The 25,499-nt window shown below is 36.1% G+C and overlaps 6 protein-coding genes and 1 non-coding gene across 12 annotated transcripts in view; 4 read left to right on the top strand and 3 right to left on the bottom strand.

Moving 5' to 3' along the window:
* The window catches only part of trh (trachealess), a 29,616-nt gene extending 20,498 nt beyond the window's left edge, over window positions 1-9,118 (top strand). The window contains exons 5-11 of the mRNA XM_011306396.1: window positions 1,549-1,741; window positions 3,495-3,616; window positions 3,900-4,093; window positions 4,329-4,435; window positions 5,099-5,246; window positions 5,668-5,792; window positions 6,734-9,118. Of these exons, the coding sequence (XP_011304698.1) occupies window positions 1,549-1,741; window positions 3,495-3,616; window positions 3,900-4,093; window positions 4,329-4,435; window positions 5,099-5,246; window positions 5,668-5,792; window positions 6,734-8,034 (2,190 nt within the window). The 3' untranslated portion in view covers window positions 8,035-9,118. The remainder of the gene's footprint in view (window positions 1-1,548; window positions 1,742-3,494; window positions 3,617-3,899; window positions 4,094-4,328; window positions 4,436-5,098; window positions 5,247-5,667; window positions 5,793-6,733) is intronic.
* Window positions 5,479-5,549, bottom strand: TRNAD-GUC (transfer RNA aspartic acid (anticodon GUC)). Its single transcript has one exon. It is a non-coding gene; the product is annotated as a tRNA-Asp (tRNA).
* Window positions 9,119-9,749: 631 nt separating the features above from the next.
* LOC105267496 (anaphase-promoting complex subunit 13) lies at window positions 9,750-10,205 on the top strand. Its single transcript, XM_011306386.1, has 2 exons — window positions 9,750-9,863; window positions 9,932-10,205. Exon 2 carries the CDS (start codon window positions 9,952-9,954, stop codon window positions 10,186-10,188), a length of 237 nt encoding a protein of 78 aa, XP_011304688.1. The 5' UTR covers window positions 9,750-9,863; window positions 9,932-9,951; the 3' UTR covers window positions 10,189-10,205.
* A 17-nt stretch (window positions 10,206-10,222) lies between these two features.
* LOC105267497 (AN1-type zinc finger protein 1-like) lies at window positions 10,223-12,222 on the top strand. Its single transcript, XM_011306387.1, has 2 exons — window positions 10,223-10,659; window positions 10,747-12,222. The coding sequence occupies exons 1-2, from the start codon at window positions 10,234-10,236 to the stop codon at window positions 11,116-11,118; spliced, it is 798 nt and encodes a 265-aa protein (XP_011304689.1). The 5' UTR covers window positions 10,223-10,233; the 3' UTR covers window positions 11,119-12,222.
* Window positions 11,893-19,708, bottom strand: 5PtaseI (inositol polyphosphate-5-phosphatase A). Of its 2 annotated transcripts, none has more exons than XM_011306389.1 (12): window positions 19,620-19,708; window positions 19,044-19,229; window positions 18,367-18,408; window positions 18,178-18,278; window positions 17,584-17,735; window positions 17,205-17,425; window positions 16,981-17,121; window positions 16,550-16,711; window positions 16,298-16,483; window positions 16,114-16,179; window positions 14,066-15,275; window positions 11,893-12,710 (listed from the first exon to the last, which is right to left on the bottom strand). In XM_011306389.1, the coding sequence occupies exons 2-12, from the start codon at window positions 19,098-19,100 to the stop codon at window positions 12,550-12,552; spliced, it is 2,499 nt and encodes an 832-aa protein (XP_011304691.1). In that variant the 5' UTR covers window positions 19,101-19,229; window positions 19,620-19,708; the 3' UTR covers window positions 11,893-12,549. The 2 variants fall into 2 exon arrangements, with proteins under 2 accessions (XP_011304691.1, XP_011304690.1); XM_011306388.1 differs by lacking the exon at window positions 19,620-19,708 and adding an exon at window positions 19,321-19,443.
* The window catches only part of Scgalpha (sarcoglycan alpha), a 6,933-nt gene continuing 930 nt past the window's right edge, over window positions 19,497-25,499 (top strand). Inside the window, exons 1-8 of one of the 5 annotated variants that reach the window (XM_011306394.1) lie at window positions 19,497-19,534; window positions 19,939-20,229; window positions 20,289-20,437; window positions 20,776-20,951; window positions 21,042-21,143; window positions 24,563-24,737; window positions 24,806-25,041; window positions 25,153-25,236. In XM_011306394.1, the coding sequence (XP_011304696.1) occupies window positions 20,109-20,229; window positions 20,289-20,437; window positions 20,776-20,951; window positions 21,042-21,143; window positions 24,563-24,737; window positions 24,806-25,041; window positions 25,153-25,236 (1,043 nt within the window). In that variant the 5' untranslated portion in view covers window positions 19,497-19,534; window positions 19,939-20,108. Of the gene's footprint in view, window positions 19,535-19,631; window positions 19,743-19,764; window positions 20,230-20,288; window positions 20,438-20,775; window positions 20,952-21,041; window positions 21,144-24,562; window positions 24,738-24,805; window positions 25,042-25,152; window positions 25,237-25,499 lie in introns of those variants that run through there. The other 4 variants (XM_011306392.1, XM_011306393.1, XM_011306391.1 and 1 more) reach the window with 4 other exon arrangements.
* LOC105267500 (E3 ubiquitin-protein ligase RNF8) lies at window positions 21,493-24,277 on the bottom strand. Its single transcript, XM_011306390.1, has 3 exons — window positions 23,348-24,277; window positions 22,406-23,264; window positions 21,493-22,145 (listed from the first exon to the last, which is right to left on the bottom strand). Exons 1-3 carry the CDS (start codon window positions 23,468-23,470, stop codon window positions 21,829-21,831), a joined length of 1,299 nt encoding a protein of 432 aa, XP_011304692.1. The 5' UTR covers window positions 23,471-24,277; the 3' UTR covers window positions 21,493-21,828.

Raw genomic sequence — 25,499 nt, 5'->3', positions numbered from 1 at the left:
GGGTAGAAATGCGGCTCACGTAGCCTCTGCACGGCGGCGTGTTCGCCATTCCTAATGCCTCTTGGACGAAGGTGGGACTGGGGAAAGCCAACGCGGGTCGGAGAGGAAAAGGATAGGTATATGCCAAAAGGGGCTTTTCTACCGTCAGTGTGAGGTGGATGGATGGATAGAAAGGTCTGCTCTTGGAGGGTAGGAAAAGGGGTGAGGGGTTAGTTTGGCCTCGGCAAAGCTAGGGAGCTGGAGGAGCGACTGACGGGGTACGGCTCTGGAGTCTCCTGTACGAAACCCTGGGGCAATCAATAGGGTATTTCAGGAAGGGGGCGGGGAAGGGGGTGGGAGGCGGAAGGGAATCATATATATATATATATATATGTGGAGTTTCCGAGGGAATTCGAGAGGTTGGAAATTTTGAAATGCACATGTGGAGAATCATTCTCGTAACTGACGAGTCAACCTCTATAATGGATTTATGAAGAATCTTGATGGATACGGCTCTGATGTTTTTGAATTCTGAATGACATTCAGGAACGGTAGATGGGTCTGCTTAAAGTATGAGTTGAAAATGAGGACGCAACGGTAGCAGGCTGACACAATTTGTTATTCTGAACATCATCTCATTTCGAAGAAACAAATGATCTTTCTCATAAACAACTCATTGAAAAATAAATGCTAGAGGTCATTGAATATTCTGGGTTCGATGTTTCCGACAGAGATTTACATTTCCAATGAAGAAAATCACTTTTCACGTTGCAATTTAAATTCATTTGATAGAAAAAAGGAGAAGAGTCAAGGAGAATCAGCATGGAACCAATTGGCACGAGTCAAATGGTGGACCTGGGCATTAAAATGTAACAGGGTACGGAAAAGCGAAGCCCCATGGAAAGCCGAAAGGTGTACACAATGTACTGATGGTGTTATTTGTCGGCCTCGTGCTCATCGATTCCTCGAAGGCTCAGCGTCGAGGATCGAACGCGAGGACAATACCAAACGAGGCAAAGTCTATTCGCCCGGTTAATCGTTGCTCGTATCCGCGACACGTACAACTTCGATACCGAATCTATAAACTTCTACCTCGTACTCCACCTCACCTTCCTCCTCATCTACTCTAACGACACCATATAGACAGTCAGCTAATTTATTCCAAACAGCCGACGACACCTCCTGCACTTCAAACCTATCAACCAAAGCCAACAATATCCAGACATTTGAGCCATGAAGAAATAAAGACCAGAGAAAAAGAAAAGAAATACTGCCTGATCAGTTACACAACTGTTAGCAGCAAGCATTGAATGCTTAATTCGATCAATTTGTCATACGCGTTTGACTTCAATCCAAGTCATGACTTTCACGTGGTCAATACCAAGAACATATAGCATTCTATTCAAGGAGAAGTTTTCGTCGGCATTGTCATCAATTATGCGACGAATGACGCCAACTTCTGGGTCGATGGGTACTCTACATTTAAAGCGCGAAGAATTAGTATGATAATGTTGACTGATGGTCGATGACGGATTTGTATATTGATCATTTGTTTTGTTGATTGTGCAGGTGGAGATGACGGGATCGAGTGTCTTCGATTATGTTCATCAGCAGGATCATGCTGAAGTTGCCGAGCAACTTGGTCTAGGTCTGACTTCCACAGGATCATCATCTGGTCCACACTCCTCCAGTTCGGGTCTTGCGTCGCCAAGTAGTGCTGCTTCTGAAGAGCATGGCTCCACTTCCACTGCAAATCCGGATGGTAATTAACTTCAACTCAATTATACATGCTTTAGAATCTCGAATAAAGTTACGGCAAACTTAATGGTTACGTCCTTCCGGTTGTCGAGAGAACGGTTCAGCTGCTTCCGTTCCTACTAAAAATGGAAATCCAAAGTGCGTCTAGAAAACTTGGGATTGATTGGGAAGAAAGGGTTGATTTGACTTGAATACAAATGTCGCTGCGGTGAAATTACGAAAGATATCGTAAGAAATCAAGTTTTCATCTAGTCTTTCAGACTCATACGTAATAATGCAATCAATACATTGAATTAGATTCCTTTCTCTTCATGCTGTTCGTAACCCTTTACGGGTACTTTAATGAGGCAGATGCTGATTTGAATACGAAAACGATTGCATGGTTCCAACATTGAACTTGAATAAACTTAAAAAGATATTGAATGATGCTTGAATTGATGCTTTTTTCTTTGCGTGTACTCCTTCAATGACCTTCGATACCCTGAATTGCGCTTGATTCAGCTTGTCCAATGTGCTTTATGGACAAAGTTGTTCGCGGGTTGTAATCTTTATACTTCTGAACCATTCTCCGTTTCTCGAACTGTCAAGTGGTGCGAGTTCGAATGAGAAGACGTGTTTTTTCATTCAGCATTACACGAAAAGCTTCATAAAATCGTGATGCTATGGTACGTGATGTAGCCCAGTGGTCCAGACACAATTCGAGGCGAGTTGAGAACAAGCTGAATGAACGCGTAACCCGGAAAGCGTGCCTCGGTCACGCCCAAAAGCCACGCGAGGACGAGTCCCGCAAGTTAGAACGTGCAGATCGACGGGGTTGTGGTATGATCACGTGGACTGGATGAGAAACCATCGGACGTGCGGGACGTGCCCGTCGGTGCCACCACGTGGTGTTACATGGTGGAAAGAGTACGGGAAGAAAGAGACAGAAAAGAGAGAATAAGGGTATGGGCCAGTCGTGACAGGGGTTGCAAAAGAGGTTAGGAGAGTGTATTCCAGGGGGCGCTTTGAGGATACGCTGAAAACATAACCTCATAGACGTGGTAGCTTAGTGAGAGAATGGAGAACCCTAAACGTCTACTGGGGTTCACGGTCGTCCTGAGTCTGGACTTCATTCTGTCTTTCTTCAATACTATTCCCTAGTTTTCGTCTCGCATACGTATGCAACCCCCGACCATTTTCCCAATTGTTATTCCGCGATGGCTACACCTCCTGGCACGTATAACGTCTCCCCTTCCTCACCTCTCTCTCTCTCTCTCTCTCTCTCTCATCACTCGTCGCTTCCATCCTCTTCACCTTTCTCACTGCTATTCGGAAACTTCTCTCTTTCTCTTTTCCACGACTATTTGAAGGGGCGATAGTCCGTATCGTACTCTGCATTCGGACGATGAGCTCGTGACGACGACGAGGAGGAGCCACTTCTGCCACTTCTGCCACTTCTGCCACTCCTGCCACTTCTGCCACTGCTGCCACTGGACACGTCCGTCGACATGTTCTCACATAGACCCGCTTCTTCCTGACAAATTTGTCAATGTATTCCTGCACGACACACCCGTAATCATCACCACTCCCATGCTTGCAACAAATGAATGAACTCATTTTCAGTTCATTTCCACCCAATAAATCATCCGAATTTATATCGCCCGCGTTCTTTTTTCTCCCCACACATCGTTTAATAGAATGGCAACATTGAGCGGTAACCTAATAATCCTCCCTTACGTTCATTTGATTTTACAACTTTCTGCTCTTCTATGTTACAGTGTCATCTGTGATGTCATTAACCACGAGCGGACTGTACAAAGGATATGATAGAGCGTTCTGCGTTAGAATGAAGTCGACGCTGACGAAAAGAGGGTGTCATTTCAAGTCTTCCGGGTACCGAGTAAGTGTCATAATGATAATGTTCATAATGCATCGCCAATTAGGTGTCATTTACCAGGGGATTTTCGTTAGTTCCTTCATTAGATGTCACCCTAATATTTTTTTCCCCACCAAAAGGAGCTCCCCTCTAACGATCCGCCGCGGGACTTCCCCGAATTCCGTCTAAACGAAGTTATGACCAACGGTCTTGTCTTAACGAGGCCTTACCAACCCTGCTTAAATCCCTATTTATTCGCCCAGTTGAACATATCAACCTAATTCAAGGCTCTATTCGTTTTCCGTAGGTCGTTTTGCTTCTCTGTCGACTGAGGCCGCAATACCCATTCAGTCATACTAGAAAATCATCACCACCACTGATGGGAATGGTGGGAATCGCCATTGCCCTGCCACCACCCAGTGTACATGAAATTCGATTGGAGGCTGATATGTTTGTTACTAGGATCAGCTTTGATTTTCGGATAGCACATTGTGAACCAAAGTAAGTCCATCCACTGATTGGAGAATTCCGTCGATGACTGTTACCCAATGGCGAAATTGAATTACTGCAACTGGATGTAGAAGAAATTACAATTTATCGAATCAACAATATTTATTAGGCAGCATCGACCGAATTTTTCTATAGATGTGCATCATGTATTTTTAATTATTTTTTTCAAGTGAAAATATGTAAATACATGCAACAAAAACTAAACAAGATTTTCTCATCTTTTCAGAGTGTCAGAATTATTAGATTACACAGCTGACGAACTGACTGGAAAAAGTCTGTACGCCCTTTGTCACGGAGAAGATGCAAATCGTCTAAGAAAATCACACGTCGATCGTAAGTACTAAAACCATTCGTCACATCTTTCCTGCTTTATGAGAGAAAAAATAGGGGAAAAAATAAATAAAGATAGGAGAAGAAAAACTTACGAAAATGTCTTTGTAATATTATATAAACTTTTTGGTCATAAAACCATGTCGTTTCCCGTACTTTCGCTCTATTGAAGAGAGGGAAAGAGGATAGTATGGGTTCTTGACGACCACCATGGATTGTCCTTAGTTGGTATTCAGGAAGCGACGTAGTAGCACGCCGGATGCGGCATCTCCACCCGTAGTTGTTACCATGCTCTCAGTCATATAGCTCTCTCCCTTCACTCTCTGATCTATCTACCTTGTCTACCTTGTCTTCTTCTTTACCCTCGACGCTTTTCGAAAAGTGGGTGGCGACAGGAGGCTAAAGGGAGGTACCTCACTTGATACCTTCCCTCCAACGCCACACCTAGTTTCCTCTCTATCCTTCATTCTCGCTTTGTTCAGTTTATTAACTTTCCACCAACTCAACTCATTCTACCTTACCCTTAAACTACTAGTCTAGGAATATTCCTCCGAAACGTGACTGGAAAACTCTTCGTCCCCTCTCACATATTTAGAATTATATTAGTTTTTATTATTTACCGTGGTTATTAACTTTTTTAATAACACTCCAATTATTATTTTTCAGTCATCAATAAGGGTCAAGTTCTCACGCATTACTACAGATTAATGAATAAAAGTGGAGGATACACGTGGCTGCAAACATGTGCTACTGTTGTTTGTAATTCCAAAAATGCCGAGGAACAAAACATCATTTGCGTCAACTATGTTATTAGGTATTGTAACGTCATATTCTCTTATGGTTGTTAAAAATACTTGTTACCTTCGCCCTACTTCCCCTAAGTTTAATTCACCCCGCTAAGACAGAATAAATGGGCACCAAGAAATCTTTAATCATTATTCAATTTAAAGTGTAACTAAAAGTGATAACTGGATAAATCATAATTTTTTAGGAGACAAAAAAATATTGTTGAAGATACTTCTCTGAATTTTTAGTAAAATAAAAATCTCTCCGGCGGGGAATTGAACCCCGGTCGTCCGCGTGACAGGCGGAAATACTACCACTGTACTACCGAAGACTTGGAATATAATTTTGCATAATTCTTTATCAACCTTCCATATATATAATTTACAATATTAACATGTATAAATAACAATTTAATAACCTTCATGTAACATGTGATTTTTTTGTTGCAGTGGAAGAGAATATGAGAATTTGATAATGGACTGTTGTCAACTAGAGGACGGTGTCTCTGGTGTGAAACGTGAAGATGCTGCAGGAAATGATCCTGAAAACGGTTCCCCAGATGCGGATAGAGGGGGTGAGCACATGATAATATTTCAATGGCCTACACGAAGAGAAAAGTCCAAGAAAAATTACTGTACCGAGCAGTCGAATCGTGGTTCACAAATAAAAATTACTATTAACCATTTTTCAATCCAATATGATTAATTAACGATGAACACCAGAATAGTTCCGATTTCCTAGGCCGATGAAAACATTTTCATAATGAGCCATGCCTATCCCACATTTAACCGCATCGTTTATGTGCTTTTAAATATATAGTCATAGATCTGCATATATAAAAACTAGTCTTAAAAAATGATGGAATAAAAGGGTTTTCTTTTATTAAGGAATGATGTAAAGAAAAGGCGCGACTAATAGAAAAGAGCAATCGATCGCGTGTCAAAGCCGTCCCAGTAGCAAGAACCCATGTAAACTAAAGCGGCATTCCCGCTTGGACACGCTCTCAAAAAATCTTTCTCGTTTGTAACAGAATAATAGAAGCACACGGCACCATCTAACGCGCCATGAAGTAGCCGTTAGAGCTCACTTAAATGAGAAAAAAGAGACCACTCGATTTTTCGCCATCGAATACAAAAAAGTATGTACAAGAAAAAATGAAAGAGACTCACGTGGGTGGCCGTTTATGCGCCTCATTTTTAACTAAATTACCATATGAAAAATCATCGTAACGAAGACTAGGGATTCGATAGCCAAAATGTGGTGATCTCCAAAATTAAAAGAAAAAATGTAAAACTAACGTAAAAATGAATGGATCAAGGATGAATATATTTGAGGGTTTCTTGGAACTTTTGAAAGGGTCCATTAGTAACCCAGATTTTTTTTTTCTGACCGACTGAATCTATTGGAATGAATTTGAAAACAATTTTTCTCTTCCAAGTGAAGAACAGGTTTTCTAAAAGTCTCCAACAGCAAGTGTTGATGTAAATAATTGAGCGATTATTCTTTCTCTTTCAGAGGGACGAAATAGTGGCGGTCCTCCAAACTCTCATCCCGAGAATCCACATCACTCGCCTCCTGAAGATCGAGAGGACAGTAGAAATTCAGAAGGCGAGACCCGTGGTGGTCGCCATCATGACAATGTATCTCAGCTTCAACAAGAACCACAGGCAACAGTGACTAATTTAGGAAGTTTATCCGTCAAGTCGTTGACCCGTCACAAACGAAAATTCTCACAAGAGGATGACACTTCATCTGGTGAAGACGATGATGACGACGAGACTGTAAAAACACCGAGAAATCACGCATTGAGTCCAGCTTCATCAAATCATTCGATACCCAATGACCAAGTGCTGAGATCATCGAGCCCAAAGATACGAAGAACTGAGACCAGAGATGAAGTTCATGGGGGTACCTCTGTCAAAGATTTAGAGCAGGCAATGTCAAAACATTTACCAGGAGCATCACTGAGCAAGCCCGAATCTCCAGCTCTCCATCAGCCAACGGATTTCAGTACAGACGCTCTCTTGAAGCAACAGCAACAAAAATCAACGATTCAGTGGATTGGTGCTCATCATCATCTGGGACATCTCAGTCCCCAGCAGTCATCGACCGCTCCTCATCCAGCATCAGCACTTCTCCGTCAGCTTTACGTTAATCGAGAGAGTGTAATCAGAAATGTTCACGGTATGAGTTCGAGTACGAGTAGAACTCCAACATCAGGTGGTGGTTATTACTCAGGAGAAACACCTCAGGGTCCATTACCAACACCACCTGGCTCTGAGGGTTCATCAACGTATGGTGAGCATCAGTTTGTTCTAGGGCACAATCAGAAATCGGCAACAGGTACAAGTGGTGCTGAACCCTTTCCCAGTCTAGTATCTTCGTATTCATCAGCTGGTGGATATGGAGTGGATTATCATTCAGCTATGACTCCACCATCGTCAGTTTCACCGAGAGACAAGCAGCAGCAACAGCAAGCTCATCAGCAACAGCAGCAGCAACAGCAACAGCAACAGCAACAGCAGCAAGCCCAATTGCATTCTTCAAGTGTAGTTAGCAGTTATGAGACTCCTGTTTATGGAGATCCTCTTCTGAGACACCAGTATGAACCAGCTCAGCCTTTACCACTAAAACCACAGGTTTACTCAGCTGCTGTTCATCCTAGTGCTCTCGATGCTGCTGCTGCCTATGCAGCCTCTGCTGGCCTCACTGATCAACCCCAATTCTATCATCATCCAGCTGCTGGACCTGGATTTCATCTCTATCATCCTAGCAACAAGGCCACCGCTAATGGCTGGTACAGCTCGGCCTCCTAGTAGCTTGAAAATATATGGCGTGTACTTAAATAAGTGAAGAATAACCAATCCAAAGTCTGTTTTATTGGTGAAAAATAAGGAATTCAAACTCCAGTGCATATCAGCGACTTCATCAATCATTATTTGTTTAATACGTTTTTATGAAATTTATTACAAAGATACCGGTGTAACCGATGTCTAGGTGAGAGGAGAGATATGACAGTTCACTCGTAATGGACTTGAAAAAAATTTTTTCCCTAGGAAACTCAATTTACATTTTTTGACCTATTAATGGCTCTTGAAGTTTCATTTGTTATTGCTTAGTTGAGATTTTTTTATTCGGATGTAAAGCTCTCTAATTAGATGAATTGTGTTTATCAGCCATTAGTGATGAAAGCACATTTTTTTTTTCGTGTATAATTCAATTATTGAATGATTAACTAATTGTAATTGCACGGTCGCGCCTGTAAATATTGTACAAATAATGTCGCCCTTCGCATTGTCCCTTTACCTTTCCCTTCCTTCCATCTCTCTTAGAGATAAATGTTTTCATTATCCCGTTATTTTTTACTCCCAGAGCTGAGAAGAGAACACTGAATAAGCGAAATGGCGAATTGAAATGATTATCTTTTAAGTAGTTACATTCTGTGTATTAACGAATAGATAGTCCGATTTACAATTAATTTTATTACCCTAGGAGATGAGACATGGTTTGATTGTGAGTTTCAAATGAGGGAAACAATTAATGAGTGACAATTAACGTGGCAATTGGTTGGAAGAAATTTTTTTTTAGAAACAATGGGAGAAATCAATTGTGGAGCTTTCACTTTGCAAAAATGAAAAAATCGACGCGAGGCTTGCGATCAATATTGTACTGTGTATATAAATTAATTGAATTTAGTGTCAACGTCCTACGTCGTTCAATGACGATGTGAACTTTGTAGATCAAAGAATCCAAGTGTTCATTGCAAGGTAAAAATCAAAAATTCACAGCGAAAAATCACTCTTCTTCAGTTGTTACTGAAATTTTTCAAAACCATCAGACAAAGACTAATTTTCAGGCTCTGTGCAATAAATTATATCACCTGGTATTATTAAAATGAAATGAATATGACATTTATTCTAACTTTTTCAACCTTTCTCTCCGTTTATTATTATTTCAAGTTTAATTTTTTTAATTGATGAATCTCCTTCAAGTTTAGAATCGAATTTCGTGTTCAAAAAGCTAGTATCAAAATCTTGAAAACAAAATCAAAACATTGAGTTATTTGAGGGAATTCCCGGAAGGCGTTACCCTGCGAAATCATCTGTACCATCAGAAGGTTTCAAACTATTCTATTGATTATCGGTAATGTAGTTTTCATGAAAGCTATTCTTTGTTATTTACCCTATTTACTATTCGCACATCACTAACCTAAAAAACAAGTTAATAAATAGCAGAAGTTTCTCTCATCATAAATAATCATAAATATCAATTGAAAATATATAAATCTTCCTCAAGTTTTATTGATAATTTTCTGTACTTACAATCGAATTTCATGATAAAAAAACCTAGTATCCAAATCTTGGGAACAAAATAGCAAAACATTGAGTTATTTGGGGGAATTCCCGGGAGGCGTTACCCTGCGAAATCTTCTGTACCATCAGACGGTTTCAAACCATTCTATTGATTATCGGTAATGTAGTTTTCATGAAAGCTATTCTTTGTTATTTACCCTATTTACTATTCGCACGTCACTAACCTAAAAAACAAGATAATAAATAGCAAAAGTTTCTCTCATTCAACATAAATATAAAAGTAACAACTCACGACTGCCACTTTTACCATTCACAATCTGGTAATTGAAATCGTAAGTAAAAGATAAAAATGTAATTCAGCAAATATTACTGGGGAGTAATTAATCATAAATAACTTCAGATTTCTGTTATTGTAATAACATGGACAGCCAAGTGTGTTGTGACGGGAGATTATTAGAATTGATCGACGAGGCTTGGAGAAAAGAACGTCTTCCAATCGATGATATTGTAGTGCCATCATCAGAATTACCAGATCCAGAAAGTGACAATGGAGACTCGCACATGACTCTCAAGGAATTGGAACAGAAGTGGAATAATCTAGCCCTTGGATCTCTCAGTGAAAACCACTTGCATTCGCCAACTCCATCTCACAATTAACCATCATTTGTTATTCTCTGAATTTCTTTTTTATTAATTCGAAATATGGAATTCCCCAGAGTTGGAACCCACTGTACCATAGACTCCTGCAAACAAAACGATTTCCTCCCATTCACCTGCACCCATTGCTCCTCAATTTTTTGCAGAAATCACTTTAATCCAATCTCGCATAATTGCAAAGAAACTCTAGATAATATTGTCTCGGAGCCTGTGAAAATCCAGGGTTTCATGTGCTCCCAAGAATCATGCAAAAGCTCTTCTCCAGTTGAGATTAATTGTATTGAATGTAAAAAACATTTCTGTCTTGCTCATCGATATCATGGATGCTTAGAAATGAGCCAGAATGAGACTGCCAAGAAAATTAAAGAATGGGAAAAACCTAAGGAACAATTCAAAGCTGCTAAAAGCGCAGTCGATGCAGAAATTGATGAAAATTTGAAAAAGGCAAAACGAATTGAAATGGCTAACAAGGTAAAGTCTGGGATTCATTTAAACACTAATCCTTGTAATACTCATGGTTTTTGGCATTTTTAATGTGTATTCATTACTCTGTAATAGGTACAGCTGATGAGACTAAAAGGAAGAGCAGTTGGTGCTCAAGGTATTCCCACAGTCGACCGAAGATACTTTCTGGTTTATTTTCCAGTGGCTATCTGCAAAAAGGAACCAGCACCTGTATTCACCAGTGTTCGCTGGACAATCGGCAAAATAATCGATTCCATCGCTGAAATTCTCAAAATTCCAAACTCTAATAATTTAGCCAATACTGCTAAACTCAGGATATTTAATCATTCAACTGGAGAAGTTCTTGCAGAAAAAATGGACTTGGGATTGTCTGATTTGTTTGATAACGCACGGTTAATTAATGGACAAAGTCTTATTTTCGAATATTCGAATGAAAATAAAGTTAATCCTTGTTTGTATAAATAAATTCGAAAATAATTGGAATTAAATTAATTCACAATGCAATTTACACTGTTGTAAATAAAAATTTTAAATTAGTACAGCCTTTCAAAAACGACACACCGATGATGTACATACAGGGTAACCGAGATTAAAGAATATTATTTAAAAAAAAATAATATCTCGCATTGTATGCGTTTTCGATGGATAATAAATGACTGCCTCTAAAAAATTTCAAGCAAATCGGAGGTGAGGCCCCTAATATACACTTTTACCAATTAATCAACAAATTAATTTCACCATTGATCTTTATTTTGAAATCTGACGTGCCAATTGAAAAATTTGGAGTCAGACATTGATAACTTTATTGACTACTTTCTGAACAGTACATAAAGCGCAGAGTGCACTATCTAATTACGTCCAAATATTCAATACTCTGTCTATTTTTAACAACAAGCAAAAACAAAACTTTTGGTAATTCAACGTTCTTGTGAATTGTTAACATGGAAAAATGGTGCGTCCAAGTATACATGGCACTGCCCTTACAAAATATAAGTACACTCATATATATTTATAAAAGTACAACATTCATGATTCTTAAGGGGAGATTTTCTTCCTTTATCTTCAACTAACGGGATGACAATGGATTATATAATCTCTTAATAACATTTTCATGAATAAAAATTCGTGCTGGCAGACATTCTTCGTTAAAGCATCGTTTCTCCAACTTATCATCAAAAACCTAAATTATCTTAATAATTTTAATTTACCTAGAGGAATGGCTTGCTAATGATTTTCCTATTTCTTCTTTATCTACCTTGTAATATAAATTATACAAGGGATAAGTACTTTAACAAACTGGAAGAGTTATCAATAAATAAACTTTTTTATATTTCATCTGTTATCAAGATTCGTCCTCAATTACATTGAATAACCATTCGCTTAAATATTTTCAGTTATTCATTTAAATTTAATGAAATTTGAATTTGTTCCTCATTTTTAACAAATCATAAACTCTATAAAAATTTTTATATTCTATTAAACAATTAATTGGTTAAATTTTAAACAAAAAAATCATTCTTTGGATATAAAGCTGAATTTTCCCTCGGAATTGATGACAAGTTAAAAAAATTTTATCAATAATTTATCGAAAAGAATTGTGAGGAATTCTTGTGAACACCTACTACGTTCATACGACGGACAAGATCTGGCCCTTTTTTTTTACATCAATGACGATTACATAAACAATTTTTTCTTATAAGTACTGTCTCTGTCCTAGAGAACGGAAAATCGATTTAAAAATCTCAAATATAATAATAATCAACTTTCTTACGTTCATTTTAATATTACAATTATGTTTATGCTTGTTTGTTACTTTTTCGACAATTTTTTTAACACTTTTAGTCATTTCCTAATACATTTATTAATTTAATTATCGAGGGGAATATTTGTTGAACATCAGACGGTCGTTTCGCGAAATATTTTAACGGACGAATCAGCGTGTTTAATGTGGATGTAACGTGTAATTGTTGCTGTACCGTTGCTGCCATTTGTTGCTCCAATCGAATTCACCAGTGCTTCTCCATTTCTCTCGTACTCGCAATTAGACTCCAACAATTCTATCGCAAGCAATCATCAACAATTTTTTTCTTTCACTATCAATTAACTCATTCATCATTCACCTGAATAATCGAATTGAGGATCAAAACAAGTGTCTCAAAATTAATTTTCAATATTCCCCCAATACATCAATTCTGTCAATGAAATCTCGATAAAAAAAATTTGAAGTAATTAAAAATTCGTATGACGTACATATCCAATGTGATAAATATAAAATTATTTTTTTATTTATCATAGAAAATAGTTTAGACTCAGTAGATATCTTTTTGCTTACGTAAATATCTTGTGACGTACAAAGACACTTGATCCACTTACTTTGATATATCCTCACTACTCAAGTACCTCAAATATTTATCCATCAAGAACGTGACATTAAATTAAAGAGAAAACATTTTAAAACGTGCATAAACATCAATATTTTCATTGTACTAAATTTGTTCACTTGAGCAAGACAATAATCAGGCCAAGAGCGAAATTCCAATTCCATAAATAAATACAACGATAATGTAAACAATTAGGTACATAGATGTATCGAGATATTTATAGAGAACTAATTGTCGGAAGCTCAAGGGGAATTGAAGAATTGTTAGTCAAGATCGAATACACGAAAAAGTTATAGAATGAAAATTAAATAGAGATTATTTTTCTCATCATAAAAGACCGAAGGAAAATCACAACGCAAACAGGTGCAGAATCAATGATAATAAAAAAATATCGATGCATTAAATATTGATGGAACATCCTCAACGACATGCCCAGGGTGATCTAAATATATTCCATTTTTGCGATTTAAGTACTAGAATTACAACTAAAATCCTCCCGCCAATCTCAATAAATATAAACTAGATAGAAATTCTACGTGGAATTTCGATATTAAAAAATGGCACACGCACCGGTATTCCCTGTTGATTTTTTAAAAAATACTACAAACAGTCTAACAAAATATACTAGAGTGATTCAACACTTAAGCAATAGTACAAACATTCAGAAAATCTTCTAACTTTGGCAGTTGGGCAAACACAAGTTTTCAAATTAAAGAGTAAGAAAATACATTTTGGTGTCCATTACGAGAACTTGAAGAGATTAAATATTATTGTTTACATCTTAATGACGTTCCACTTGGTTGACAATTTGAGGTAACAATTTTCAACTCTCCAAGCTCTCGTGATATCGACTCACGATTCTTACAACTTTTCGTGAATTAATCTCAGGTGAACACAACAGATAAACTGAGGAATGATCCATTCTAGTTGATCATTCTTGTGTCCCTTGAAAATAATTCAATAAAAACATCAACAATAAATAATAAATATCAATAAATAGGTTCGATTTGAACTTTCGCTGGGTAACTAACTAATAATGCAGCAGCACTTGCAGCATTTTCTTTTTTTCTCAAGAATGTCACTACGATATCTTTGGGTAGTCCTGTGAGCCTTGAGTCTCATCGTATTACTTCCACAGCTACTCTCTTCAATGGAGGCCTTGTGAATATGCGAGGAGCCACTGCTCGACGCAATAACATCAATTTTAATCTCTTGGACATTGTCTATCAATGACGGTGATTGCTGATTAACAATCTCCAAGCTTTCCATCTCGTTTTTTTTATCAGTATTTTGACTGTCGTCCTTCTCCGAGTCCAAAGGCAACGTCGAAGTGGTCTCATTGGAGCTGAAACCTGTCGAGCCACCCCTAGACAATCCATCCTCAACATCAAGAGTGTCCAGACCACTGTCATGTGCTCTCGAAATTTTTCCTCCCCTTTTCAGCAACTCTGCTGGCTGCTCTTCATCGATATCAAGTTCTAAACTCGATCCATCAACACTAGTACCATCTTTACTGTCTGAATGTCTCTGGTACTTGATGGCAAGATGCTCCTCCTCGGGAGAATGAACCGATGATTCATTAGACTGAAAATTACTTGCATTTATTATAGCTATCCTGGGAATAATAACTCGAGAAATGGGATTGTCATCTGAACTGGTGTCTGATGATGATCTCCTGAATCGATACAATTTACGAGGTAAATTTCGTTGCCAAGATACATCACTGTTACATCTGTGCTCTCGTATCCCCTGCAACTGCCTGTCATCAGTCTCTGGCCAAGAGCGCAGTCGACACTCACTCATATTTTTTCGCCTTCTCTCCCTTTCAGCAATCTCATTGCATTGAACAACAAGTTCAAGACGAGACTTGAGCAACGCAGGTGATACAGCTGAATCGAAACGTTTAATAGCTTCGTGTCGTCGTTTTGATAATTCACAGGTAATTGGATCTGATTCTTGAATATCACTGTCTGTTGGTACAGCAAATGCACTTGGGCTTGGACTATCCATGCTGTCCGGTGTGTACGGATCATGCTCAATTGGGACAGCGTGCAAAAGCCTCGTTGATGATGGTACACGATCATTTGAACGTGAACGTGAATAACTAGCTCGACAGGCAGGCAACATTGACAATAATTCGTGATAATTATCGGGCACTTTAAAACACATGTGAGGCAATTTTCCAGTACAGCAATTTATCATACCTGCATCCATGGACAATATTGCACGGAGGTAGACTGGCTGGAAAAAGGGCATAATATCGTACATGGTACCTCCAATAATCATTTATCTGTGCTTTCAATTCATTTCTGTAATTAAGTGGATTGACCATTTACCATAAATATTACAATAATAATTCAAACAATGCATCAAAAATTATAATTGGGGAATGGAATTCGTGCCATTGCTGTTTTTCATTCTACTTGATTACAGAAAACTCTCAACGGGTCATTAATAGGAGCTGTGTCATTTATATTCTAAACAAATGTTCTAGGCTGTTGGGGAATATATCTGGATACACAATATTCTTCGAAACTATCAGTCATGATGATGATGATGATGATGATGATGATGATGATGATGATTATGTGCACAACACGGTGGTAAAGGGAAGTTGGTAAAAGTTTTAAAAAATATAAAACAAAAATAATAAGATATGAAGTCCACTGTGGAAATACTCAATTAATAAAGTAAGCAAGCCCCAAATAATAATATTATAATTGTTCTCAATGTTGTAAGGGATAAAATAAATAAAAAATATGGTGAATGAAAATAAATTTAGGAGCAGAGAAACAGAGAGACAAGTTTCTTAGTACCTTTGAGTGTTTAGAGAATCATTCGAAACTCCAGAAAAACAGGCTGCACAATAATCATTGAAAGAACGTTTTCGTTTTAATAAAGATAATAAAAATGATAAATAAATACGGTGTGGCTATGTAGTCCGGTATTAAAAATTATTTTCATATTATTCTTCATTTATAAAATAATTGCAAATAGAAGGTAAAGAAGTCATTATTACTATTATCTTTTATATTGTTATTTAGCATTTGTTGTTATTGGATAAACTGATTTTTGTTACCTTGTGATCGCCCATACAAGTGGTTGCCCCGATGATACCATATTCCGCACTATCAGAGGATGATATCTATTTAAAAACAAGAATTCAAACAGTATTGGATAGTTTAAAATGTTTGGGATTTGCGCATGTACACAAAATAGAGATTTTTGAATTTTTAATAGTTAATAAATAGTTGTTGACTCACATTCTGGACTAGTGTTTTAGCAGCGGGACTCAAGAGTATTCTATCACACCAAGCAGGTACTCTTGTCTGCATATAATTACTCCCCTGTTTGACGTCCTCTTCAAATGGATAACTTGGGACAAACTCGATTGGAAATTCAAAGAGCCTACCCTCGAAGTCATCCAGCTCCCGATCATACTCCCGTAACTAGGGTAAATTAATCACCGATTATTTCATTAAAAAATATATGTAAAAATAGTTAAGTGAATTTACCCATCGACCACTGTTCTCCGCGAATACGTGTCGATGTTCACAATGGGAGAATTCTTTCTTGCCTAGTGTTAGGATCAGATTCTCTTCATTGTTGCGAAACTGTAATCTAGAAATATTACCCTTACTCGACAGCTTGCTTTCGTGAGTATCTTCGGTAAGTTTCTGTGGAATTACATTGAAGTATTGTTAGAAAGGCTTTTTCATTTTGTTAGAAGAAGAATAAGTCACAACTCATGGATAATGATAAATTATATACATTGAAAACAACTTGTATTTTATCGTTAAATAATTGGAGAGTGATGGGTAAATATCTGACAAAAGCAAAAGAACGTTATCAGGCATTTGTTAATCACAAGCATAAAAATAAATAATACAAGAGAAAAGTTATCTCCGTGTATTTTATTTTCTATTTTTTAAAAATTGTACATTACCTTTATGACACCAGCAGTATCAGTACGAAAATTAAAATCACCGAATAGAAAATACGGTGCATTTTCATAGTGATCATTATGAAATCGTTCGAGGGTGTGCTCAAGTGCCCTCCTTCTTGTTTTGCTATATACTGACGGAAACTAAACACCCAGAATATTTTTACAAGTGAGAAAAATTCATACAATCCCTGACCTATTTAATTATGTGAATTCTGTGGACTTACAGTCTCCATTGCAATAAAATTACTAGCATCGTGAAACAAGTGTATGTTAATGAGATCAAATACTGTTCCGCTGACACTCCATCGTGTACGTAGAAATCCTTTTCTGGACCATTTGCATTCGGGAAAAAAATCCTGCGGGAATTTTGCCTTCTCTTTGGTCGTTACTGACTCGATATTTCCAGAATGAACCTCTTTTCCACCCACTGGGATAAATGTGCACTCTACAAAAGGAAATGAAAATTTCAATTAAACTGTATCTTCGAAAAAAATTCCTTTTCCGAGATTCAATGAATTAAATTGAAGGCAAACTATTTTTTAGAGTGAAGCAAATGGAAGAAGGAGAAAAGTACGGAATTAATCAGAGAGAGTAGATTAGTACCTTTGAAATCCCATAACAAAACGTCTTTTAAAGACTCGTGTATGAAATAAAAATTTCCAAGGGCTGTGAAATGTTCGGCTGATGAGAAATCTTCATCCAGATATACCCTGACTTTATCGAAGAGTCGCAATTCCTCCGAAGACATAAGTAGCCTAGAATGAATTCGTCTTGATTATTGATTTTTGTCTGAGTGACTGATTAATTAAAGATTGACCCACTGCTCTATCAGACTATTGATTTTTATCTCTAGACGATTAAATAGCGCTTTAAAAATGTTTCCCTTTCATGCCTGCTCCGTTAATTCAATGTGAGATTGAAAAACCCTTTGAGGGCGCTCAATCGTGTGTAAAAAAAAAGAATAATAATAATCGGTTATCTCATTATTGCTATTTTTACACTGGCGTTGACTCGTGCGTTAAAATCCCAGTACTTTATTTACTCTTTATCATTATAGTCATCTGATAAAAGCGAGAGAAATGAGTCAACACGTAAATTCCAAATGAGTGTATCAGAAGTCATGACTGAGGAATTCACGTCTAGTTTAACTTGAAATTTTTAAAATTGATAAACCCTTCACTTCATACGTTTTCTTACCTAACAAAGTCTTCGACGTGCCTCATGCTTTGTTCGTAATTTTTACCACCTACTTCTTGGCAGTGCAGTGCTATAAACTTCGGATCCAGTCTCGAAACAGTCTGAAGATAGAAAAACATTCTCTGTATTATTTTTCGTCGGTTGGGGAATAGAAAAAAAATATCTATTATTGAATCATCCTCGACTCACCGACAAAAATTCCTCTGTCCATATTTTTAGCATTGTTTCAGGCTAGAAAATAGTATGACAATTCAATTAGTCAGATTAAGTCATATATATCGAGAAATATTGGATAACATTTTTCTCGAGGATTTAATCCACTGCAAACAGAGTGTCAATATTTTTCTAGAAAATTTATCCAGCAATTGCTTTCGTGGATCGCTACGTCGACGAATAATAATTTGCAATTACGTAAATTCTTCTAAATATAAATGAATACAAATTTTTCGTCTCAATTACATGTGTAAAAAATTCAGCAGTCAAATCGTTTTTTAGAGATTCAAGAAAATCCTTTAAATATTTAATATCTCCTGAATCAATCATTCGATCCAGTCCATCTTCAATAGAAAATATTGTGATCATAAGAGAAAGCTTTCTGCCGAATTCCAACATAAAAAATTAAATTAGTTGGAAAGTTTCTGAGATATTCGCACAAAAGGTTTCAGAAACAATCACCGATATCTCGAAAACTAACAGACAGATCCCGCTGAAATTTACTACAGATAAAAATCATATTGGGGGCTATGAACTGACGAAATTCCCAATTATTTGGAATTAATCTACATTTATTTAATTAACAATTGCAATTTTTCTTTTGGGAAGGAAAAAAATGATAAATCCTTGAATAAAATTCATATAATTCATACCTCCTCGAAGATGCTGCCAACATTGGCAGTGATGAGTAGGACAGGTATTCCCGACATTTTTCCACCCGTTCTTGAGCTTCTCGATGCAATAATAAAAAAGCCCTAGTAATTGTCAACACTCCAACACAGACTCCAAATAGTTGAAAAGCACTGGCACCATGTCAACCTCTCCACACACATAAAAACCTACACAAAGGGTAGTACTGAATAAATAAATTATTCTATAAAACAACTAGAGAGATAGAGGTATTTGTTCATAAAATATAAAGTGTCAAACCTCGATAAATAATAAATAAAATGAAATAGCTTTCACCGACGATTCAACCCCCGGGGGCGAATAGCCACCTGAGGACGTACTTCCTCGCACTCATCTAACCGTCGACTGACTATCCGCATTATTAATTTTAATACAACAAAACCATAATAATAATGTTATGTATACACGGTGAAAAAAAAAAAAATGAAACGTTGGGATTCGCTGGTGATTAACGGTAAGGGAAGGGACGGAGTCGTCGCTGTGATTGATTTTAATGTACGTGTCTGTGTCAATTTAATTTTCTCCTATTTGATACGTACTCTGTTTTATGTTCACCCTTTTATTTTACTATTGAGAAAAATGTTGATATTGAGACGGTGTGAAACTGGATGATGGTTGGATAAGCCACGCCTACCATTCCTCGTACGTCAATAGCCAGTGACGTAATTAAACATTTTTTTTTTATTTTCGCTTCTATCTCCTGTTTTTGTCATTACGTTTCGACTATTTCGACTGACTAACAATCATTAGAGACAATACACAAACATAACCTCGAAGATCACATAAATATCAATTGTTTAAGTCGCCGGGAGAATTCATAATGACGATAATTACGTGAATTATTTTTAACACTTTTAGGATTTCGTCGGGTATGAGGGTTTTCGAGTTCCTGGGGATTTCCGGGACGTCACGGCACTGGAAAACTGGCGCACGCGCCCCTCAAATTTCTATGTGAAACCGAGAAGTTTGGAGCATGTGCTGGCATGTATAATTTCATCCAAAAATATTAAATCTTTTAGTAATTAATTATGAAGATGTTCATATGGATTATCACAATTATTTGGGGACTCCAGGATGCTCTGGGGGAGAGCATCCTGACCTCCAAGGTGTTTGTCATTCCCATTGGTCCTGAGCTTTTTGGAGTTACAGGTAAACCAAGTGTTTTATCAATTTTACAGAAAGTAATTAATCATCTTTCTGTCAATCAGAGGATTCCTCTCAGGGAACGGACTTTTCGTATCAAGCTTCTCTGCTCAATTCTCCGGATTTACCACCCTGGATTCATTATACGTACAGTGGTAAACATCACCAGGGATTTCTGTATGGAGTTGCTCCAAAGAATCAAGGGAATTTCACGGTAAATATTGTTAATGTTTTTTTTTTAATTGTCATAAATTAGTTGCATGGGTTTCGCTGTTTGTAATATCTTTAGTATGAGAGAAAGTTTTAATTGATTGCATTTTTAATTAAAAAAAGGATAAACATCTTTTTTATTTTGGCCAGGAAATCCTTGTAACCCCTTAACTGATTAATTAATTAATTATTGAAATGTTAATCGAATTTGTTTGAAAAGTTTTGTTATTGAATCATTCATTCGATCCATTCGATGGGCTCGAATTATTGTATTTTTTGTTTTGCGTTTCCAATTACTGTAATCATGATCTCTTTGGTAAAAGCTCAATTTTTATTTTTCAGCTTCAAATTGTCGGATTGAGCAAGAAAACATACAATACCAATTATAAAGTTCTGGATATGAATGTTCAACAGAATGAAAACTCAACAAAATATGAAGTTTACTTGAAGATTGATAATCTAAGAATTGATGATGCATTTAATAAGACAACGGTGGAAACACTTCTGGATCTGTTTAGGTGATGGATGAATCATTCGTTAAAAAATTTAGGATGATTGGAAAAATTGATTTATTATTATAAAACATTATTGACTTGATTTTATTTTAGAAAGGAATTGTGGCTGGAGGCGAAGGATGTTTGTATAACTTATTTGGCATCGGCAGTAGAAGAAGGTGCCCGATTGCCACTAGATCCCAACGAACCTGAGGGGTAAGAATTTAGTTTTTATTATATAGTTTCTTTGAGAATTGCTTTAATGAATACTCATGGCTTTATATTTTTATAGGAAATTCTTTTAACTGATTTAGTTGTTTTATTTTGTTAATGAATTGACAATTGAGTTGAATAATAAATGCTTTTCACAGATATTGTCTTATTTTTTTACATAATTATCGTAATTATATAATAGTACTGTCAAATATCATTATAATATCATTAACCATTTTTTTGCATTATTTACATTGTTTTTCTTTATGAAAAATTCCACGACAGTCTGTCAATTAATTACTCTATTTGTTTATTTAAACCTAGAAAAATGTTATTTTATAAAATTCACATGATTCGTTAAATCATTTAATTGTTGCAACGAATAAAATGTAATTTTCTTTGAAAAATATTAAACAATATTTTAGAGTTTATTATAAGTAATTCGATGCAACGATGCAACGAGGCTAATGCAATCTAATAGATCATTGCCTAATTTCTGCGTAATTAAATGCAAGTCTATAAAAAGAATTGATACGACTCTTCCTGTGACCTAGGCTGAGTGAATCACCCTTCCTTTCATTTACGTCATTCCTTATCGATTTCCGACAAAACACGTCAGAGAATACGAGTTTATATAATTTATACCCTTATATAAAAGCTCCTAACATTATTCTAAGATAAATAATTCTCAACTGCCTCTACGTTCTTTGATGAGTTGTTCTCTGCGTTCTCTCAGCTCCGAGGACAATTCTCTGACCATTTTTTCAATAAGACAATCAAATGCCATTGATTGATTCATTGATTTTATTCTTACTCGACATATTGGACAATTGGCTTTTTTATTTTTTTTCTTCCATGAGGATATGCAGAACTTACAGAATGTGTGACGACAATTTAGCGACGTGGGGTTAACGAAGATTTCAGAGCATATGCTGCAGGATAATTGCTCGTCTAAGATATCTTCTACCTTTCCACGAAGATTATTTTTAGAGTTTGATGACATTTCTGAAAGGAAATACAAATAGAAATTATACATTCCCGTATCGATTTTATTCTTACTCAATGCTATTTTAATATTCGTCTTAAGATCAGGATAAATTCCCAAATAAAAATAAAATTTCATTTAGGACTCGCGTTTATTTCAATTCCAAAATTTTTTTTAAAGAAAAATAAATATTCTCTCATAAAATGGATTATTATTATTACTAAAAAAAAATGTAAAAAGTTGAATAATTATCAACAATAAATAAACGTAAGACATTTACGTTGCTCTTGGAGATGTCTAGCTAAGACAGATTTCTCCATGAGTGCGTCCTTAGTAATTTTTAATGCATCCTCTGTTTTCTTTAATTTCGTCGCAAGACTAAAGTTTTCACTCTCCAATTTCTCTAGCTTAATCTTCTCCTCTTTCATCATATCTCTGATAATGTCCGACCATTTGCTCTGATGCTTTCTCGCCCACTTGTCTATCTTCTGTATAATTATTCTTTCGACTTGCTTATTATTCGTATTCAATTCCCGTTCTAGCTTCTGGGTCTCCCTCATAATATTAGCATCAAACTCTTTTCGCTCTTCATCCATTCTTGCCTGAAAAATATTATATGTCCCTTCCAAAATCTTAACCATTTGTTGGGCTGTCTCTAAAGCATCTTTCAAGCTGTCTATCCTCTCAGCCATTATAAAATCATTTTCAGTTTCTTGTCGTTCCAGACATTCATCCAGCAATTTTTTGAGATCTTTCTGTTCCTGTCTCTTCGATATAAGTTCCATCTCCATTTCCTTCCTTCTTATTTCTTGATAATCCCCAAAGGTATGAGTCCTAGAGAGATTTTCATTTTGTGATGTCTCATCAATTCGTCGTCTCTTCACAGGGATTTCGTCTTTGAATCTTAGTGTAAAAAAATATTTATAATCTCCTACAACAGAGAATTGTACTACGTCCCCGAGAGTAATACTTTTAGATATATTTGGTCCCAGTAACTGACCATTCAAAAGAGTTCCATTGGAGCTCAAGTTCTTTACGATCCAATCATTATGTCTGTCGCATTCCAGAATACAATGGTAACGAGAGATAACAACACTGCAAATAACCTCATCGTTATCTCGAGCTCTTCCAATAGTGAACTGAAATTTCAAAGATAAATTATTAATCGCATATGCTTGCAAACACAAACAAAAGAGAATGCCAATAAAAATTGTCCAATTACCTGATTTTTAATTATGTATATGTCATTAATATTTTCATTGGTTTTGTCAAATTTTTGAAGCACTGGAATTAAGTCTTGCTGCAGAGCTCTCGAATCACTTGGTTGTGGATCCGAGACTTCCATTTTTAAACAATGTTGTTGCTATTTGTTGTACACTGGCGATGTTATTTTGCGTGTTAGAGAAAACAATTGCTCCAAAATGATAACAATGGAAGGAACAGGCGTAAACAAATTTTGGAGTCACTGGACCTCTAGTGTCAAATGAAATAACTAAGACCTACATCTCTTTCTTTCATATATTATTTGAAAGTAGAAAAATCTTGATTACTGTCTTCTCTCATTCGCAGATTTTGTCATGTCCGGAGACTGAATGCAATTTTAAAACTAGGTCTTTGATATGAAAATAGAGAAAAGTTGCATTTTGATTTTGCAAATGAAGTTTAATGCTTTATGTTTTCTGTTTAATTCGGACAACGCGAGGTTTGATTTTTATCTCTTACGGGACCTACTGCGCAGTCTGTGCGCCGAATTTGAATTTGGCGGTTCGACTCGACCAATGAGGAATTAGTCCTACGCGTTTCGAGATATTTCGACTCGGGCGAACTTCATTTTTGGCTTTTTACTTTCATGATTGGATGCTATTATTCAGGAACAATAAAAAGGAGATTCACAGACGAGAAAGTTTTCAGGGATTAGAAACAATCGAAAGATTTCAAGTAAATTTTATGCTCAAAAGTAATCTTCTATATTCTTGATCTTCAGAAAAATACAGATTGAAAACCTGAACAATAATCTAGAATATTGAAACAGTAAAATGTAATAAAGTTAGAATTTTATCCTTGGGAAGTGCCTGAAAAATTTTGACAGCCGATTAATTTGAATTTCAAAATGTCAAAGGTGCTTAAGGTTGTTGTATCGAGATAGTCTCCATAAAAGGTATATTAATTTATGGATTTTCGATAATTATATCGCCTAAACCAAATGACCAATCGATTTGATTTTTTTTTCTGTAATTAAATAATGTAAAAATAATGTAAAAATAATTTGTTTTTTTTTTCACCAAAATAAGAGTTTTCTCAGATCCTATTATGAATACTTCTTATTGTAAAATCCATTTCCTATGATTTAACATTCGCATTCGACTACAATGGAAATATGATATTGTTATTGATTTTTGGACATGACAAATTATTTAAAACTTGTGGCTATTTTTAGGGTTGTGCTAAAATTAGGAAGTTCCGCACCTTTCTCTGAAGTTCTTATGAAGCTTGAAGAAGAAGTAAAACCATTAAAAAAAAAATTCCCATGCCCCAAGGACTACAAAAGAACCAGCAAAGAAGTGTTATTCAGGAAGGCCCATTTTTATTTGGACTGGTGTTCATTTAAACTTGTAAGCAATTGTTTTTTACATCTTGATTGATTTATAAAATCTAATGAAATACTTTTAAAAATTCATAGATCTCTGAGAATCAGAGTCAGCATCAAGAAAGTGCTCGACGTGGGTCCAGCATGAATGTTATTGGAAGACAAACCCCAGAACATGCAGAATGGCGATGGGCAAGACCTAAAAAATCAGATATCCCTACGAGAAGTTATTTCAAAGAAATCCTTACAACCGTTTTCATTCCAACACTCTTGCTGTTCATCCTGGCTCTCCTTTTAAGCACAACATTTTGTCTCCATCACGAGAAAGCGTAAGGAATACCTAATATCATTTATTCAATGATTTACTATTCAAGATTTTTTTATTACAATTTTTCCCGCAATTGTTTGTATTTTTTTTTAATTTTATAATCGTTTTGTAGGGTAGATCCAGAATCAGATAAATATTTTAATGAACTCTTTAATCTTTTCAAAAGAAATAGAGATCAAAGTCTCAATGTCATGAGGTAATTTATTATATTATTATTTTCATTAATATTTTGTGTGATAATTATTTTTTAATTTACGACTTATGGTTATGCCTTCATAGAAATTATCTTGTTCCTCTTTAGCCTCCAGCCTTCATTTCCGTTGATTAACGACCATGCGATTTTTATTATGTCGTAATGCAATCTGCATTCTCAGGTTTTTAAATAACTGAAATTATTGATAAATCATACAACCGCATTTGAGGCCTTAATTTTTTATTAAAAGCCATTTTATTTAATAA

This window comes from Fopius arisanus, unplaced genomic scaffold, assembly GCF_000806365.1.
Source record: "Fopius arisanus strain USDA-PBARC FA_bdor unplaced genomic scaffold, ASM80636v1 scaffold00047, whole genome shotgun sequence".
Classification (NCBI taxonomy): domain Eukaryota; kingdom Metazoa; phylum Arthropoda; class Insecta; order Hymenoptera; family Braconidae; genus Fopius; species Fopius arisanus.
This window is presented reverse-complemented; position numbering and strand designations above follow the sequence as displayed.

What these genes read in the sequence shown, in the direction of transcription:
- LOC105267497 (XM_011306387.1), top strand. Translation starts at nt 10,234, where the DNA reads ATGGAATTCCCCAGAGTTGGAACCCACTGTACCATAGACTCCTGCAAA. An exon ending in GAATTGAAATGGCTAACAAG is followed by an intron (nt 10,660 to 10,746) that starts GTAAAGTCTGGG and finishes ACTCTGTAATAG; the next exon opens with GTACAGCTGATGAGACTAAA.
- 5PtaseI (XM_011306389.1), bottom strand. Translation starts at nt 19,100, where the DNA reads ATGTCGGGAATACCTGTCCTACTCATCACTGCCAATGTTGGCAGCATC. An exon ending in GGACAGAGGAATTTTTGTCG is followed by an intron (nt 18,279 to 18,366) that starts GTGAGTCGAGGA and finishes TTCTATCTTCAG; the next exon opens with ACTGTTTCGAGACTGGATCC. An exon ending in ATTTTATTGCAATGGAGACT is followed by an intron (nt 17,122 to 17,204) that starts GTAAGTCCACAG and finishes CTGGGTGTTTAG; the next exon opens with TTTCCGTCAGTATATAGCAA.
- LOC105267500 (XM_011306390.1), bottom strand. Translation starts at nt 23,470, where the DNA reads ATGGAAGTCTCGGATCCACAACCAAGTGATTCGAGAGCTCTGCAGCAA. An exon ending in TATACATAATTAAAAATCAG is followed by an intron (nt 23,265 to 23,347) that starts GTAATTGGACAA and finishes TTGAAATTTCAG; the next exon opens with TTCACTATTGGAAGAGCTCG. An exon ending in TAGACATCTCCAAGAGCAAC is followed by an intron (nt 22,146 to 22,405) that starts GTAAATGTCTTA and finishes ATTTCCTTTCAG; the next exon opens with AAATGTCATCAAACTCTAAA.
- LOC105267496 (XM_011306386.1), top strand. Translation starts at nt 9,952, where the DNA reads ATGGACAGCCAAGTGTGTTGTGACGGGAGATTATTAGAATTGATCGAC.